The sequence below is a fragment of the Calidris pugnax genome, unplaced genomic scaffold (genome assembly GCF_001431845.1).
Source record: "Calidris pugnax isolate Ruff unplaced genomic scaffold, ASM143184v1 scaffold102, whole genome shotgun sequence".
Lineage (NCBI taxonomy): Eukaryota > Metazoa > Chordata > Aves > Charadriiformes > Scolopacidae > Calidris > Calidris pugnax.
The window spans coordinates 2,514,265-2,530,673 of record NW_015090846.1 but is presented as its reverse complement, the minus strand read 5'-3'; the positions used below and the strand labels follow the sequence as shown (position 1 = coordinate 2,530,673).

General features: G+C 52.9%; 1 protein-coding gene across 1 annotated transcript; it reads left to right on the top strand.

Moving 5' to 3' along the window:
* The first annotated feature begins 14,010 nt into the window (after window positions 1-14,010).
* On the top strand, window positions 14,011-14,825 carry FAM163B (family with sequence similarity 163 member B). Its single transcript, XM_014942968.1, has 2 exons — window positions 14,011-14,148; window positions 14,332-14,825. Exons 1-2 carry the CDS (start codon window positions 14,056-14,058, stop codon window positions 14,743-14,745), a joined length of 507 nt encoding a protein of 168 aa, XP_014798454.1. The 5' UTR covers window positions 14,011-14,055; the 3' UTR covers window positions 14,746-14,825.
* The last annotated feature ends 1,584 nt before the right edge of the window (window positions 14,826-16,409 follow it).

Sequence of the window (16,409 nt, the reverse complement as noted above, 5' to 3'; positions counted from 1 at the left end):
CCTAATTCTGGGCTGTAAGAAGTGCCAGGGGTGCCCACCGTGTAGGGTGTCCCAGGGCAGGCTGAGCTGCAGTTGGGAAACAACCTCAAGTTGCAGCAGGGGAGGTTTAGGATGGATATTGGGAAAAATCTCTTCACCAAAAGGGTTGTGAAGCCTTGGACCAGGCTGCCCGGGGAAGTGGTGGAGTCTCCATCCCTGGAGGTATCTAAAAGACATGTGGTGCTAAGGGTTTAGTGGTACCTTGGCAGTGCTGGGTTAACAGTTGGACTTGATGATCTTAAAGGTCTCTTCCAACCTAAACAATCCAGTGATTCTCTGATTATTCACGGCTGCATCAATCCGGATTCATGTGTGGGAAGATCCTGGCTGCTCTTTGCAGAGGAGGCCTGTGGGTATCCCCTCTGGCCAGCCTGGATGTGACATCCTGTGGGCAGGCGTATCCTCCTGAGATAAAGACAAGCATAATATTTAGACAATTAATATTAGACAGTTCCAGCTTGCTTTTTTTTTTTTTTCTGATTTGCAACAGTTTAACATTACTGACTTCTCAAGAGTTATTCTTGATTCTCACGGTGGCTCGTGGGAGCAGCTTCAGCCCACAGAAAGTCGGGTTTTCTTGGTTGCGCATATTTTCCCTTGTGTTTCTGGCATCACATCTTTGTTTTTGTTGTATTTTTAAAGAAAACAACATAGGTTATAGAAAACACAAGATTGCGATGCTGGTTTCTGAGAAACCAAGCGCTGATCTCGCTTGCTGGATACCTGTGTAAATATTATGTGATATTGTTGAATGTTAGGATTGACAGACAAAGGGTAGGTCTTTAAAATGTTGTCTGGCTTGATTGGTAGTAAATATAAAGCACGAATGTTGCTGGGTTATGGCAGTAGCACTGACTGCAGAGGATTAGAGCTGCCCAGCTGCAGAAATGCACTGGCACCCTGGTGCTGTCGCCAGCGCTTGGGTTCTGCTCAAAAAGAGACTTCGAAAAATGAATACAGATGAGAGAACATTTGCAGGAACCTGGAAAGAAAAAGTGCTTTGATAGGAATGCTAACATTGCCTTATAACCCCAGAGAACATTTGCAGGAACCTGGAAAGAAAAAAGTGCTTTGCTAGGAATGCTAACATCGCCGTATAACCCCGGGGTCACAGCCTCGTGCTATGTCATGATAATCCTACTCAAACCAACCAGAAGCCGAACTGAAGCATCCTGTGATCACGGCAGAAATTCCCAGGCTGCCAGGTCTCTCTGCTGTCAATCCCAGGAGCGGTGGCAGCCAGGTTGCAGGGTGGTTTATTAAACAGGCCTGTGGCTTGAATGAATGTGTTCCCGATTCCCAGAGGAGCCCTGTGGTCTGTTTATCCTTGCGAGGGGCATCTCCTGCAGGCAGAGCTTCCATCGCGAGTCGGGCGCCTGCATTTTGATGAGCTCTGGTCTGCTAACGGGCACGGGGCAGTGAAGATGTTCACATTTGCAGGTCTGGGTTTAGTAGGACTTAGATGTATTTGTGAAGCAGGTTTCTGTTTGGTTTGCCTTTGAGAGGGTCTGGTAATGAAGTGCTCCTTGTGATCCTACAGCTTCAGCGTGGCCAGGGTGATGTTGGGAGAGCTCAGAAAATCAGCATAGGTTCAGGGAAAGGTTTTGCTATCTTGTTTGTGTGTTCCCAGTTCATCTGCAAGGTTAGCTCTGGGGCAGAAAGTGTTATTTACTTATTTTACTTACTTCCCAAGGAGTTGAAGCAAACATGTTCCAGCCAGGTGAGCTCCCCACGCAAGGTGACGTTCAGCTGGGATTCGGAGGGTGGAGTGGGGCAGTGCTGGCGTGTGAGTCTCCTCCTGCTTTCCAGGGTGGATGGAGACATTTCTGCATGCACATCCCAAGGTGGTTACGTGATCTGACCCTCACCCAAAGCGCGGTCCATCCCACAGCAAGCACAGATGCTGTTGGACCTCTGGCCCATCCGCCCTTCGGCAAAGCCAAGGAAGGGCTCCAAAGCTCAGGGGTGACTCAGGTCTAAGGCTTGGCTTTCAAAGAGAAGCTCCTTGGCATTTTTTGGTCCTTTAAGATGCCACAAGTCAGGAGTCAGGCATCATTTAAGCGAGGAAGGCAGAAACTGCAGCCTGCTGGGGAAGAAGCTGGCACCGATGTGCCACAAGCAGGAGGAGATGGGGAGCCCCGTGCCTGTGGGCCTCAACGGCCAGCAGAAGAGGTGGGAGAGCCCTGTCCCACCAGCCTCTCCTGCCTCAGTTTCCCCTGCCCGTAGGTGCCAGCGGTGGCCTTGTTTGGCTCCCAGGGGTGGCGAGAAGGTGGCAGGGTGTGTGTGTGAGGAACACCAACCACCGCATCGCTCTCTAGGGCCTCTTGAGCACCGAGGAGTCATTTCAAAGACAGGGTTGCTCCGTCCCAGTGCTGACGCTAGGCAAAAAGATCCATCACGTGTGTTCTGATTTCTGAAAGATGCTGTCCCTGGGAACAGTCGATATTTCAAACATTTGATCCCAGCAGCTCCGTTAAGCCCACATGGTTTGAGCAGAGCAATTTGTGCGAAGGTTTTTCTGGGTTTCTTTATTCGCCTAATGATGGTTTTCAGCTGAGCCGCATGAATTACTTTATCTTTTCCGCTTTTTTGCTTATGATTTTGTTGTTGAGGGTTTTTTTGGTGGTTAAATCTTTCCCTCTCTCATCTCCCAGGAAGAGCTGTAACAGAATTAAGGTGAGGAAAAAAGGGAAAATTTACTGGAACCGATTCAGTGTAAGTTGCCAAGAATCTGAAAATTACCCTCTCAGACGGGCCTGTATTAATTCCCCTGATGCAGCAATGATAAATCCTTATTAAAAAGGATAACATAAGGAGATTTTACTGCCTGTAGGAAAACTCCTGGTCACAAGCACTAAGGAAGCCCATCGCTGCCTTGTTCATGATCAGGGTGGGTTGCAAATGTGTGTCCCCTTCCCCACGAGCCGTGGTGCTGACACCAGCCCGAAGTGGGGGGCGTCCTCTTGTACAAGACATGGGTACAAAGCAAGAGAAGCCCCACATCCCCAGGTCCTGCAGGCAGTGACTCTGCATTGGCAGCAGCACTAAATCTCTGCAGATTCCCTCCTTGTGCCGTCTCCCCGTCCCTGTGGAAGTCCAGCCCTGGGAGCCCCACACAGACTATAATTTAAATGAAGTGGTTTCTGACCACATCTAGCAGGATGGAGGTGGATGTCACACTCCCTGTGCTGATGAGAGGGGGTGCTGTGAGGGCTCCTTCCCACCCTCAGCTGCAATTCCTGCCCCGTAGAAGGGAACACTAGAGGCAGCCTCACATTCCAGTCCTTATAATTTATGCATTATTGCCAAAATCACTGAGCTCTCTCTGTCCTCTTCCCTTCTTTATTCATAGCCCATGCTACCTCGCTGGGCTGGAGTGGGAAAAACACTCTGCTTGCTTCTCCTTACACGGGCTGAACCCGAGCCTCTGCCAGAGCAATGTAAAGCTGTAGCTATGGAAACTCCCTACCCTATTTTGTGATTTTTTTTTTTTAATTATTATTATTTTTTAGAGGCAGAAACTTATATTTCTTTGGTATGGAAACTCCCTACCCTATTTTGTGATTTATTTTTTTTTAAATTATTATTATTTTTTAGAGGCAGAAACGTATATTTCTTTGGAGATCCCGGGTGGGGCTGCTGGTGTGTGAGTGTTTGTTCAGGCACCTGGAGGGCTCAGCCCTGGGAGATAGATGCTGTGGGTCACAGCCAGTGCTCGGGGGGCAGAGGAGCAGGGACTGATGAGGAATAAGTGAGTTCCTGTCCCACAGAGCTGCCTTCCTACCTCTTGGAAATGCAAAGCTGTTGGATTTACTGCTTACTGGAGACGTACACTGTACGTGTCCTTCCTTCCCCAGCCCCTGATCGATGGCTCATCTGCAGCTCAGAAAGCTGTTGGATTTACTGCTTACTGGAGACGTACACTGTACGTGTCCTTCGGGTTAACAGTTGGACTTGATGACTCATCTGCAGCTCAGGATCGATGGCTCATCCACAGCTCAGGACATCTGCAGGGGCCACCAGGTCGGGTGTGGGGACTCATCTTCCCCAACCACCAGCACATGGGATGGTGATGGAGAGAAAGCAATGCCTGCTCAGTGAATTGGGCAGGAAAAAGTACTGATTTATTGTTAGCTCTCAGTGACCTAACCCAAACTTTTCAGTTGGGCCAGGGGATATTTCCAGCCTGCAAAACTGCCCTTCTAGGAGAAGTTCCCAGGGTTGGGTGGGTGCTCCCCACTCTCCGACTTATTTCCCACTCAGCAGTGATTGCAGTAGCTTATCTCAAGCTGCTAATACCAAAACCTGCTCTCTCTGATGCTAATATCTCAGGCTGACTAAACTATAATTCAAGAGGCGATTAAATGATGCAGGGTGGAAAGACAGCCTGTCTTTCTTTCCTTTTTCTTTTTTTTTTTCTTTTTTTTGAAGGAGTTTAGGCTGTTTATGCATGTTTGGGATTATGGCCGGCTCTCCAGCTGATGTATGGAAATAATTCCTGGTACTTAAGCAGAGTGTGATTGTTTGGGCAGGGAAAGGTGGGATTGGGGAGGGTAAGGTTCCCCCCTCCTCCAAAAAACTCACTCTGGTGTGGTTTGACAGCAGCTCTGAAATCCTGACAGAGAGCAGCTGGCTGTGAGCCCCTGCTGTGGCAGCTCACCAGCTGAACCCAGAGGTGAGTCTGTCATGACTCCATCACTAGTTCCTTCCTTGGACATGGTTTTTGGGTTTACCTCTTCTGGACTGATGCCAGCGTAGGGATGGCGTGCAGGGATGCACTGGTGGGCAGTGCCAAGTTGTTAGCATCCCTATCAATACCAGTATCATCCCTACCTATACCAGTAGCATCCCTACTGATACTGGTAGCATCCCTATCAATGGGTTTTGGGATGCAGCTGTACAGTTTTACAGAGGTTTGGAAGGGCAGAGCAGGGTGAACATACCCTGCTTTATTCCAGGTGATGCTGAAGTGTCTGCAGACACTTTCCCTAGTCCCTTTGGGACAGAGAGAGCAGCACCTTCGGGATGGCCCCAGGGGCACTGGAAGGGGACATTCCCAAGGGCAGTGCACGCACCATCCAGGTGATTCGGGGCTTTGCCCCATCCTCCCCAGCAGCACCTCTGCACTCCGTTTAGCATTTGCAGTCATTTAAATTCATGCCTGGAGTTGTGCTCAGTAAGCCTCAATGCTGCTTTGATGAGCTGTGCAAATATTATTTTTCATTAGGCGTGATTTGGTTGTGTTAAATGACATTATTGCCTCATTATTGCCGAGCACATATTCCCTCTCGCGCGCGGCTGGGGCAGGCATCCCCTAGATGGATGCACTTTGAAGGCAGCCTGCCTTGGTGTGCTGGAAATTCAGATGGCTCACTAAGTGCCAATCTCTGTTTTAAAAACTAACACCACTAATTGATGGGAGGGGATCCTTAATTGTCCTATGAACTTTGGCTTTTTTTTTAAGCATCAGGAAAACCTGAAATTTGGAGTTGCTGTGTGATTTATCATCTCCCAAAGAGCCTGGGCCCCCTTTGCTGGGTTTTGGCACAGCCTGGCTGTCCTGGCAGTGCCACTGCTAGCAGGGACACCCACGGGGAAACAGGTATGGGGTGACCTCAGCATATGGAAAAAACTTATACAGCTTAGCAGAAAAGCAGTGGCTTTTCTCTAAATTTATAATCCAAAACACTTTGGATGATAAAAACCAGTGGCTTTTCTCTAAATTTATAATCCAAACCACTTTGGATGATAAATTCTGGGTTTTAATGATATCATCATTATATATCATTATAGCAGACAATAATAAGAGCAGAGAGAAGCAGTGGGTCACTGTGACATTTGGCCATCCCTGTTCCCCATCTCAGCCCGACCATCAGCACAGCTCAGGGAGTGCTGGGGGAGAGTTTCTGGCTGTGAAGGGCTGATGTGGGAACGGGCAGAGAGGAGAGGAACAGTCCCTGGCTCCTCCAGTCCCCCGAAGGAGATTATTGTGGGTTATGATTGATGGAAACACAGAGGATACATCCCTGTATCAGCCTGATGCTCATCTCGCATTAGCCTGATGTAGCTCCAGGCTTAACTCTCACTGCCAGGGCACTAAAACCAGCATGAGAACGTGCTGAGCCAGTGCCTGCTGGTGGAGAGGGCTCTCTTGCACCCAGTTCTCATCACCTTTTCATGGCCATGGTGTTGTCCTCCTCCCCTGGGCCATTCCCAGGTGCCCCATGAGCCCTGGTCCCCAGCACAGCCCACCCCAGGCTGCCATCCCAGCCCTGCCCAAGCGATGCTGGGCACCACTGGAGGTGGCCGGGATCCTGTTCTGCAGAGCTCAGCTCTATTCCAGCAGTGTCCTCTCTGCTGAATAATTTATCAGGCACTGCATATAGATTGCTTTTGAAATGTGTTGTTTCTGGTCTGAACATCAGCGGGAGCTGAAGTATCAGGGTCCATCCCAGCGAGCAGGAGGGCTGGGTCACGGCAGACGTAGCTGTGAGTTACCTCTGTTAGACTATAGGTGGACTCTGTAACTGGCTTCAAACCAGGTAATGGCTCTAAGGCCACCAGAAAGGGCCACTCAGTTCCAGGTGGGTGTGAAATGTTTTGCTCCCCGTTCTGATTTGTTGTTTAAAAGCCCACGGCAGGGTTACAGCCTGACAGTGCCACCACAGACCTCTCCCGGGTGGTGGAGCCCTCTCCGTTGTGCCATCAATTCACTTTCAAAAATCCTTCTTATTCCAGGGACACTCAGTAGTGGTGCAAACCCCCATTTTCAGGGTAGGGGAAACACCTCCCGAGTGCAGGAGCCACCCTGCAAAGGGATGGTGTCTGAGCAGAGATGGGGGCTGGTGTGGTCTCGATGGGTACAGACAGGAGGATGGGGCTGCTGGAATCCCTGAGCCATCTGCAGCACCCAGGAGGACTCATCTGCCTCGGATCAGCCTGGGAAACTGTGAGTACATTCTCCAAAGAGGGGACAGCAGGGAGTTAAGTGTCTTTTGCTCATGAAATTTTCAAAAGAAACTTGGTGCCTGGAGTTATGGGGGGGGGTCCCACTCGGGAAACACTTGTACTGAGATGGGGAAGCATTCAAGCTCCAACAGGGTAGGTTTAGACTGAACATTAGGAAAGAATTTTTCACAGAAAGAGTGGTCGGGCATTGGAATAGGCTGCCCAGGGAGGTGGTTGAGTCGCCATCCCTGGATGTGTTTAAGAGTTGTTTAGATGTGGTGTTGGGGGATATGGTGTAGGGGAGGACTTTGTAGAGTAGGGTTGATGGTTGGACTCGATGATCCCAAGGGTCTCTTCCAACCTAGATGATTCTATGAGTCTATGATTCATTAGACATGTCTCGTCCTGTGTTGAGGAGTGCTCAGATGGTCTTGCCAAAGCAATGGGTCCACAGGCACCAAGCCTCCATGAGCCCCTTCCTCAGCCCACCTGCACTCCAGCCCGGCCGTTTAAATCCCTGCTATTTAGGCAGAGCATCAGCCCCCAGGCCAGGAGTGCTGCTGTCAGGGGGGGAAGAGAGAGAAAGCGAACAAAAGTGATGCAGGCCTTCTGCTTAAAGTGTTTTTCATATGGAGAGCCACGTTCTCTGCCTGTGTTTCTGGCAGCTGCCCTGTCCGCTGGCTCCGTCAATGCAAAGTCTTCTGCTGGCACGCTGCCCGGCTGTTCCTAGCAGCCCGGCTCTTATTCATTGACTGGGTAGGATTACAGGAACTGGGGGGGAAATGCAGAAATAAGGCTGTATTTGCCACCAAACTGCTTTTGGCTTCTAACTTATTTGCTGCTTTCCCACCTCCCAGGCTGGTGGCTGCTGGCCGGGCAGTGGCTTTCCCTCACCCCAATGATCTCGGGGTTTACCCTTGGGCAGAGCCCTGGCACTTAACGTGGCACTGGGGAGGGGCAACAGGGGAGTGAAAGCTCGGCTCACCCCAAAAATTTGCAGCATTAAGGGCTCAGATCCAGTCTGCTCTGCCCTGATGAGTTTATTATGGTGGGGTTTCATGTTGTTCTTGTCCTGGGTCTCGGATGCTGCCTGCACCCAGGAAAGCAGCAGTGGCAGCAAGACCCAGTGGCTCGGGGAGGTGGCATCTCAGACATCACTCGTGTCTCTCCCATTTCCCTGACCTCTTGCTGAGCTCTTTTGCTTTCTTGTGGCTCGGGGAGGTGGCATCTCAGACATCACTCGTGTCTCTCCCATTTCCCTGACCTCTTGCTGAGCTCTTTTGCTTTCTTCTGAAGTATGGCTTGGTCAGAAGCATCATCGTCAGGGTTTGTTGTGCATGGATGAGGTGGGAAATTGGATGAGATGGGAAATGGCAGCATCACCCACCCAGGACAAGACCCACAGAGCTCATGACCCTCCAACATGGAGGGTCAGACTCATGCTCCCCCCCATACACAGCTGTTCACCCCCCAGATTCCACATAAGACTTAATTTTCCCAGCCTGAATATCTGCTTTGTTGAGGTCCCTCCCCTGTGTCTTCTCCCCAGAGCGACCCAAACAACCTGACCCACCACCAGCCATTGCTCATGATGCTTGGAGGAGGGTCAGTGCTGGCAGCATGGGGACGTGGGGGGGCTGTGCTGGTGTGCGGGTTGGCTCTCCCCTCGGGTGCAGAAGGACACCCACGCACAGCAGCAGGGCTCAGCCAAGCACACAGCTCGGCCAGGGATGTGCTAGTGCAGAGCAGAGCCAAGACAAGGCAGGATGGTGTTACTTCAGGACACGGCGCTGGCCTCCTCCGCTCCCTGGGAAGGGTGGGGTGGGTTGTTTGGTTTTTTTTTTTCTCCTTTTTTCTCTCCTTTTTCCATCTCGGCCATTTGGAAGTACAGGGCAGAGCTGATCCCCGCTCCCCTCTGCACATGTGAGACCACCGGTGTGATCTGCAGAAGGGCAAGGATGAGGGCCAGAGGTCTCATGCAGAAGGTTTGAGCCCAGCGTGGGGTGTTTCTGGCTGTGTGTTTATTCCTGTGTGTTTATTGTGGGGTCTGAGCTTCCACCTGCTCCAGGGCTGGGGTTCCAGGCCTAAGCAGTCCTGCCAGCACTCACTTCTGTGCTACCAGTTGTTGTTTCACACCTGATTTGGCTAGTTCGTTTAAATCTCCAGCTTCTAGAATCAGGTGAATAAGGGCAATCCCAGCTTCCTTGTTAAATAGAAGGCTGTGCTGCTTCTGGCTGCAGATGCAGCAGATCCCAGAGCAGCTGGGGGGATGCAGGCAGAGCTGCAGTAGGACAAGCCTTGGGCTACAACACTTGGCAGGTAAGACATGGTTTCCTTGTCCAGGCAAGGAGCTTCCACCTGCTCCAGGGCTGGGGTTCCAGGCCTAAGCAGTCCTGCCAGCACTCACTTCTGTGCTACCAATTGTTGTTCCACACCTGATTTGGCTAGTTCATTTAAATCTCCAGCCTCTGGAGTCAGGTGAATAAGGGCAATCCCAGCTTCCTTGTTAAATAGAAGGCTGTGCTGCTTCTGGCTGCAGATGCAGCAGATCCCAGAGCAGCTGGGGGGATGCAGGCAGAGCTGCAGTAGGACAAGCCTTGGGCTACAGCACTTGGCAGGTAAGACATGGTCTCCTTGTCCAGGCAAGGTCTCAGTGGGACTAGCACTCTTTTTTTTTTTTTGGTTCTTGCCACGACAGCACTTTCAGCTAGTGCAAAAGGCTTTGGGGGTGACTGGGTTTGGGATGGGATGGAATGGGAGGAGACCCCATTCATTTAAAGGTCTGGCCTGAAGATTGATCTGAATACCTGCAAATCCTAGGAGCTGGCTTAACTAGGCACTTGAAGGTCTCTTAAAGAAAGCTTGGAGGGGGTCTCCTTAGCAGTCCCCAGGTCTCCTTCTCCTACAGCTTCTTCAGGCAGGGTCAGGCCAGTCCATGGGAGCTGGCTTTGTCTGTAGTGCTCCAGCACCTGGAGCTCAGTGTTTTGGAGCCCTGGGATGGGCTGAGCTCAGCCCCGGGCTGCTCTGAAGCCTTCCTCCCACGCAGGTCCCACGAGGAGGAGGCTGCACAGCCGTCTGCCCCCTCTCACTCCCAGCACTGTCCCAGCAGTGAGACACAACTGTGAGCAGCCTCTCCCCACGCCAGGCACCCTTGGTGGTCCAGGGGCCACATTGGGGATGTTGGGGTGGGCTGACTTGGGGTGATTTCTCAATCCCCCCCTTCTCCTTTCTGCATTGTCAAGTGTGATTTGGGCTCTCCCGTTCTCTCTTGCTTGTGGGAAACTTCACCCATCCCTCCTCCAGCCCCCTGGGTTGAGCTGCAGCACATCAGGAAGGTCCGTTGGTCCCCCATGGAGTCCCCATGGTGTCGTCATATCTCCACTGTGTCCCCACCATATCCTCATGGAGTCCCCATGGTGTCCTCCTGGCAGTGCCCAAGCTAAGGGGGGAGCAGAGGCTGATGCAGCCCTGGCTCCTGGTGAGCAGCAAACCTCAAAGCCCATGTCCTCAGCCATGGCAGGGATGTTCAGGGGGTGTCAGCAAGGAAAGGAGCCACCAATCTGGGGCTGGAGCTGATGGGAGTGCTCCTTATGTCTTCTCCAGGCTGCAAGGAATAAAAAAGGGCGTTTTCTCACACCCGGGGACTTCCCAGCTGCTGCAAGGCTGCAGGGACGGTGCTGCTGTAGCTGCAGCAGTAGATGCCCTGGTGAAACCAGGCAAGCAGCAGAGAATTGTCTTTAAAACCAAACAGCTCATCCAGGAGCAGCCTGTAGCAACCGTGCAGAGACCTGCCTTTGGTTTGTTGAAGCACGACCCGTCCTTCACACACCGGGGAAGTAAAGCAGGGTGCCAGGGAAGGGGGACACCTTGCACCCAAGCTCTGGTGTGCCCACACCAGGGTGGTGGCTCCCATTAACCCCGAGAGGCACCATCCCTGATCACCCCATGGCACTGGGGACCACTTTCCTACAGCAAAGGGCTCCTGGGCTGGGGGCAAACAGCCTGTGTGGAGTTAACATCCCCCCGCAGCCCCTTCCTGGCTGTCTGGCAGTGATGGAGGACGTGCTGGAGTTGGATGGGACTGGGGGGGTTCAGGCATCCTCAGTAGCTGGAGGGCTCCTAACGTTACCGAAGCGACCGTCTGCTGGGACCGCGTCTCTCGGTGCCTGCGTTCCTAATGCTTTCTCCAAGACCACAGTGGAGCTGCAAAGCACTTCCTTTAACCAGGATATTTATTACTAAATATATGAATCTGGGAGCCTGCGGAGCGTGAAATTAGGAACAAATGTAAAAAGGAGGTCTAGACAGGAATTGTTCTGCTTATGGGCCTCCACATGCTCTGCTTTCCTCCCCCTTTGCACGCTGGAGAGTTTAATGCTTCCAGGTACGCAGCTTTAATCAGACAAGTATGTTACAGGAGGGGAAAAAAAAAAAAGAATGAAATGCAAATGGATGGAGCAGGGGCTGTGATGCCACGTCTGGCTGACTGTGGCTGGACAGAAACCATGAAAGCTGGCTCTGTGTGACCCTGGCTTGTCCCCCCGGGGAAGATGGCCATTTAATTAACCATCGAGGAAGCCGAGGAGCCTTTCCTGCCTGAGCCCTGCCTGCCACCTTTCATCTGGGGCTGGCAAGGAGCTTGCTGAGATGCTGATCCTCTCTGATGGGTGCAGCACCCGTCCCTGAGAGGCTGCAGGGCTGAATCCGGCCATCCCAGAGCCAGGTCCTGTGCCTGCCCTGCACGTCCCTGCCCTGAGATTGGTGCCATCACAGTGATTCCAAATGGGACCAGCAAAGGACCCATGGATGGACATTTCCAGCTGGTTCTGCCGGGCTGGTGCATGTACCCGCAGCACCTGGTGCTTCCACCTCTCTTTAAACAGGAGCCGAAGTTTCTAAATCACTAATGCATTTTTTTGCAAACCCTCCCCCTGACTGTGTTCCTCCCTCCCCCCCGAGCCTCCTCAGGGTGTTTTGCCCGAGGAATTTGGGCAGGATTTGGCCCGGCGCTTGCCCCGTGGCCGTGCGGTGCTAGAAGGCGTTCAGACATCGTTATAAATTACCTTCCCTCCTACAGCGCTGCTCAGCAGCAACATAAAATGTGATACTGCTTTATCCATTCAGCACTTACCCAACTTTAGCAGGACATTGAGCGCCTGAAAATATGCCACAGATTTATTTTCTTTGGAAACGGGTTAAATCCCTGACAGATACGGTTGCTTTTCCTCGGGTGCTGAAGTAATTTGGGGCTTGGGGTGGCTGGTTTTTTTTTGTTTTAACCTGATAGCATGAGCTGGAGGCCAGCTTTGTTAAAGTGCTTGTAGAGTAGGTGGTCAGGGTACAATTTCTCTCTTAATTTATGTCGCTTCGCCTGTTGCCAGCCCAGCTCTTGCAGCAGCAAAGGACTGCTGGAGCAATGCTGGTGGTAGTGCCACTGTTTGCATGGCTGCTGGAAGGTGTCCCCAGGCAGGTATGCATCTCCCCAGCATCCTTCCTGTGGCAAAGGTCTTGGTCTTCTTCTGCGTGGGATGCAGGGAAATGGAAGCTGTCCCGCAAGCTCTCATAGAATCATAAAATGGTTAGAGTTGGAAGGGACCTTAAAGATCGTGGAGTTCCAACCCCCTGCCCTGGGCAGGGACACGTCCCACCAAACCAGGTTGCTCGAAGCCCCATCCAGCCTGGCCTTGAACCCCTCCAGGGATGGGGCAGCCACAGCTTCTCTGGGCAACCTGTTCCAGTGTCTCACCACCCTCACAGGAAAGAATTTCTTCCTAATATCTAATCGAAATCTCCCCTCTTCCAATTTAAAACCATCAACCCTTGTCCTGTCTCTACATTTCCTCACAAAGAGTCCCTCCCTAGCTCTCCTGTAGCCCCTTCAGATATTGGAAGGGGCTCTAAGGTCTCCCTGGAGCCTTCTCTTCTCCAGGCTGAACAACCCCAGCTCTCTCAGCCTGTCTTCACAGCAGAGGTGCTCCATCCCTCTGATCATCCTCGTGGCCCTCCGCTGGACCCGTTCCAACAGATCCATGTCCTTCCTGTGTTGAGGACTCCAAAGCTGGACACGGTGCTCCAGGTGGGGCCTCACGAGGACAGAGAATCACCTCTCAGGGCAGGGATGCTCAGAGCAGGAGCCGTGCTGGTGTTGTGGGGCTGGTCTGCCCTCTGGGTGAGCCAGTGGTGCCAGAAGCAGGGACCTTCCACCGCTACCAGTTCTGTGTCAGCACCCGGATTCCTCTTAGGGCACTCCAGGGAGAGAAAGGTGCTGCTGGTGCCCCAAAATGCAAGTGTGGGGCCAAGCTGAGCTGTGGCATCTCTGGGGTGTCCATCACACTGTGTCCAGCTGCAACGTTTGCTGTGATGGGAATGAACAGCTCGCCTGAGGCTGTCAGCAGCATCAGCCTGGCCGACGTTGTGGCTTGGCCATGGTGGAGACGAGGAGCTTGGTGCCTCCTGCAGCAGACACATCCCCTACCTCAGCTCACTGCTCAGGGAGGGGAGAGCGCCAGTCCCTGCAGTCATTAAAGGCTCACTTAGCAGCTCCCGTTATTCCAAATTAAAATACCACATTGTTTTCATGGGGAAAATGGATTATAGGCTCAGAGAAAAATGTGTACGGCTCAGAAATCCTTACTGCAAAGCTCCTTCTCCCATCACTGAAGCTCTTGGCCACCAGGCAGGAGCCGGGAGGGTGTCCAGGGTGCCAGGGGCACTTGGGCAGAAGGTTTTATTTCCCTTGGGTCGTCTATCCTGCATGCAGAAGAGCCCGATGTGACCCCAGAGCTGCTGCTCACTAAATAGCTCACCTGCTGAATGAAGCTTTTTATCCCCCTGCACCTGCAAGGTGGTGTTTAGGGGGGTGCAGAGTCTCCTTGATGGCTTTCACAGGCGCCCAGTGCCAGGATCTGGCCTGATCCTGTCCATGAGCTTCCACCAAGACCTTCTGGTTTCTAGCCCCCTGAGGCTTTGGGGACCTGCATCACCCAGCACCAGCCACCACCCGGCCCCCACTGCACCCCATCACCCCATGCCCTTGCTTTTGCAGGCTGTTAATGGAGAAGAGGGCGGATGACAGCCGGGACCGTGGTCATCACAGGTGGAATATTAGCGACTGTCATTTTACTTTGTATCATCGCCGTCCTCTGCTACTGTAGGCTCCAGGTAAGGCTGGGGAGATGTGGCCCTCAAGGCTGCTGAGATGGGGAGGGGACCCCACGGGCAGCCCAGTGTCCCCTACTTGCTGGTCCTGGGGGGCTGGCACGCACGGAGCAGCCCCTCGGTGGCAAGGTGGGTGGTTTGGGATGCTTGGCTGAATCCCAGACCCAGAGGACCATCCCGTTTCAGTACTACTGCTGCAAGAAGGATGAGTCCGAAGAGGATGAGGAGGAGCCCGACTTCGCCGTGCACTCCCACATCCCGCCGCTCCACTGCAACCGCAACGTGGTCCTGACCAACGGCCCGTCCCTCTACGCCTCGTCGCCCTTCGGCAAGAAGCCCACCCCGAGCCGGCCCAGCTGCCCCGGCTGCGTGCCCTACGAACCCCCCACCTTCTCCCTGCAGGAACCCCCCACCTTCTTCCTGCAGGAGCCCCCCGAGGAGCTGCACAACGGGGGCGACCGGGTGAGCTACAAGACGGTGAGCCAGGAGGATCTTGACCTGCCGGTGAGCGTGGCCAACCTGCAGGCTCTCAACCCCAACCGGCTCTCGGCCATGCGGGAGGCCTTCTCCCGCAGCCGCAGCATCAGCACCGACGTGTGAGGTGCCTCCTGTCCCCCCCGGCCTGGAGCATCACACCACACCTCACCGCAGGGAGAACTTTTGGAAAGAGTTTTGAAAAAGAAGAAGAAAAATGAATGTGTTTCTATGTTTTGTAGGCAGAGACGTGCTCAACGGCAACGTAAAGGGGTAAGAAGAACACAAAGCTGAAAGGGGAGGACAGTTACAGCTGGGACGCAAGGTTTTCTAGTGCTGTGGGGCATTATTTTACTTTTTTTTGTTTTTATAAAGAGGATTTTGATATTGTTGCATCCTTTTATACAGCCCCTCCTCGCCATTCGGCTGGAGTGCTCAGCGATGACAAGCAAGTGATGGGGCACAGGGTTGGCTGTGAAGTGGCTTGTGCTGCAAGTCAGGAGGCATCTGCTGCCGCCATGGGGTGGGGGCACGCTGCAGCCCACGGCTCCTGGCCCTAGAACACACACACACCCACCCCATGGTCCCATTGCAAAGCAGGTCTGCTGTTGCCCACCCTCTCCTGCACCGTGTCTGGGCACAGTCCTGCCCTTCTCCCAGGCTGTCTCACTCCTCAGGTTGGTCATTTATTCCCGGGTGACAGGCACAATCTCCTCAGGATGAGGATGGCTGGTGGGTGCACAGCCAGTCCCTGCCCCTGGAACCCCCAGAGCAGCTCTGCAGCCCCCCCAGAGGAGCTGGGCTGGGAGGGGGGGGTGGTTTGCAAACCCCTTGCGTTACGTGGCTACGGAAATAAGACATAGTGCAATTTTGGATGGAGGAACACACCCTTAGACGCCCACTCCAAATAATCAGCATCCCCACTCCAAATAATGCCATAGATGACTTCTGATTGAGGGCTGGGCAAGCAAAACCAAGACGGTCACCATGTATGTGCCCACATCCCCCTGCATGCACATTTTTACACGCGTTCATGGTGGGTTTCTTTCAAAAAAAAAAAAGCCATGACATTTTCTTCCCATTCAGGAATGTGTCAAAACGCTTTAGATTTAGGCAAAGCCACCTCTTTCGCATCATTCATCGTGCTGGGCAGCCTGGTTGGGGCTGTGGTCCCAGTTCTGCCCCAGCTCCACTGGCCACCCCGGGTCAGGCTGGAGCAGCAGGCATGGAGCCGGCCACCGAGCGTGTCCCTCTGGGCTAAAAGTGCTGCAAAGGAGCCTTTTGGTTAATTCAGGGCTTTGGGAGGAGGAATTCCCTCCCTGCAGACTGTGTGTGGACTTGTGCTCTGGTTTCTCCCGGCTGTCTTGATTCCTCCCCTCTGACCCTGCCCTACTCACAGTTTGAGAAAAACCTGCAGACTGTGTGTGGACTCATACTCTGGTTTCTGCTGGCTGTCTCGATTCCTCCCCTCCGACCCTGCCCTACTCACAGTTTGTCTGACAAAAAAAAACCAAACCACCCCTCTTTGTCCCGGATTGTGCATTATTCAGGTTAAAAGCATCGTGCCGGATTCGGGGACAGCTGGCAGAGGATGGACTGGCTGCAGAGAGACTCTAATGGCCTCGGTGCTGTGCCCTGGGTCAAGCTTTTATTTTTAAAGATGTGAAGGGAAGAGAAAGCCGTGGCTTCAGCCCCATCAGCTCCTGAACACTGGTTTGCAGCCCGGGCTGGATGTTTGACTTTTAACCGCGAGGGGCTTTTAATTCCACAGGAAATCTTTTGAACTACGA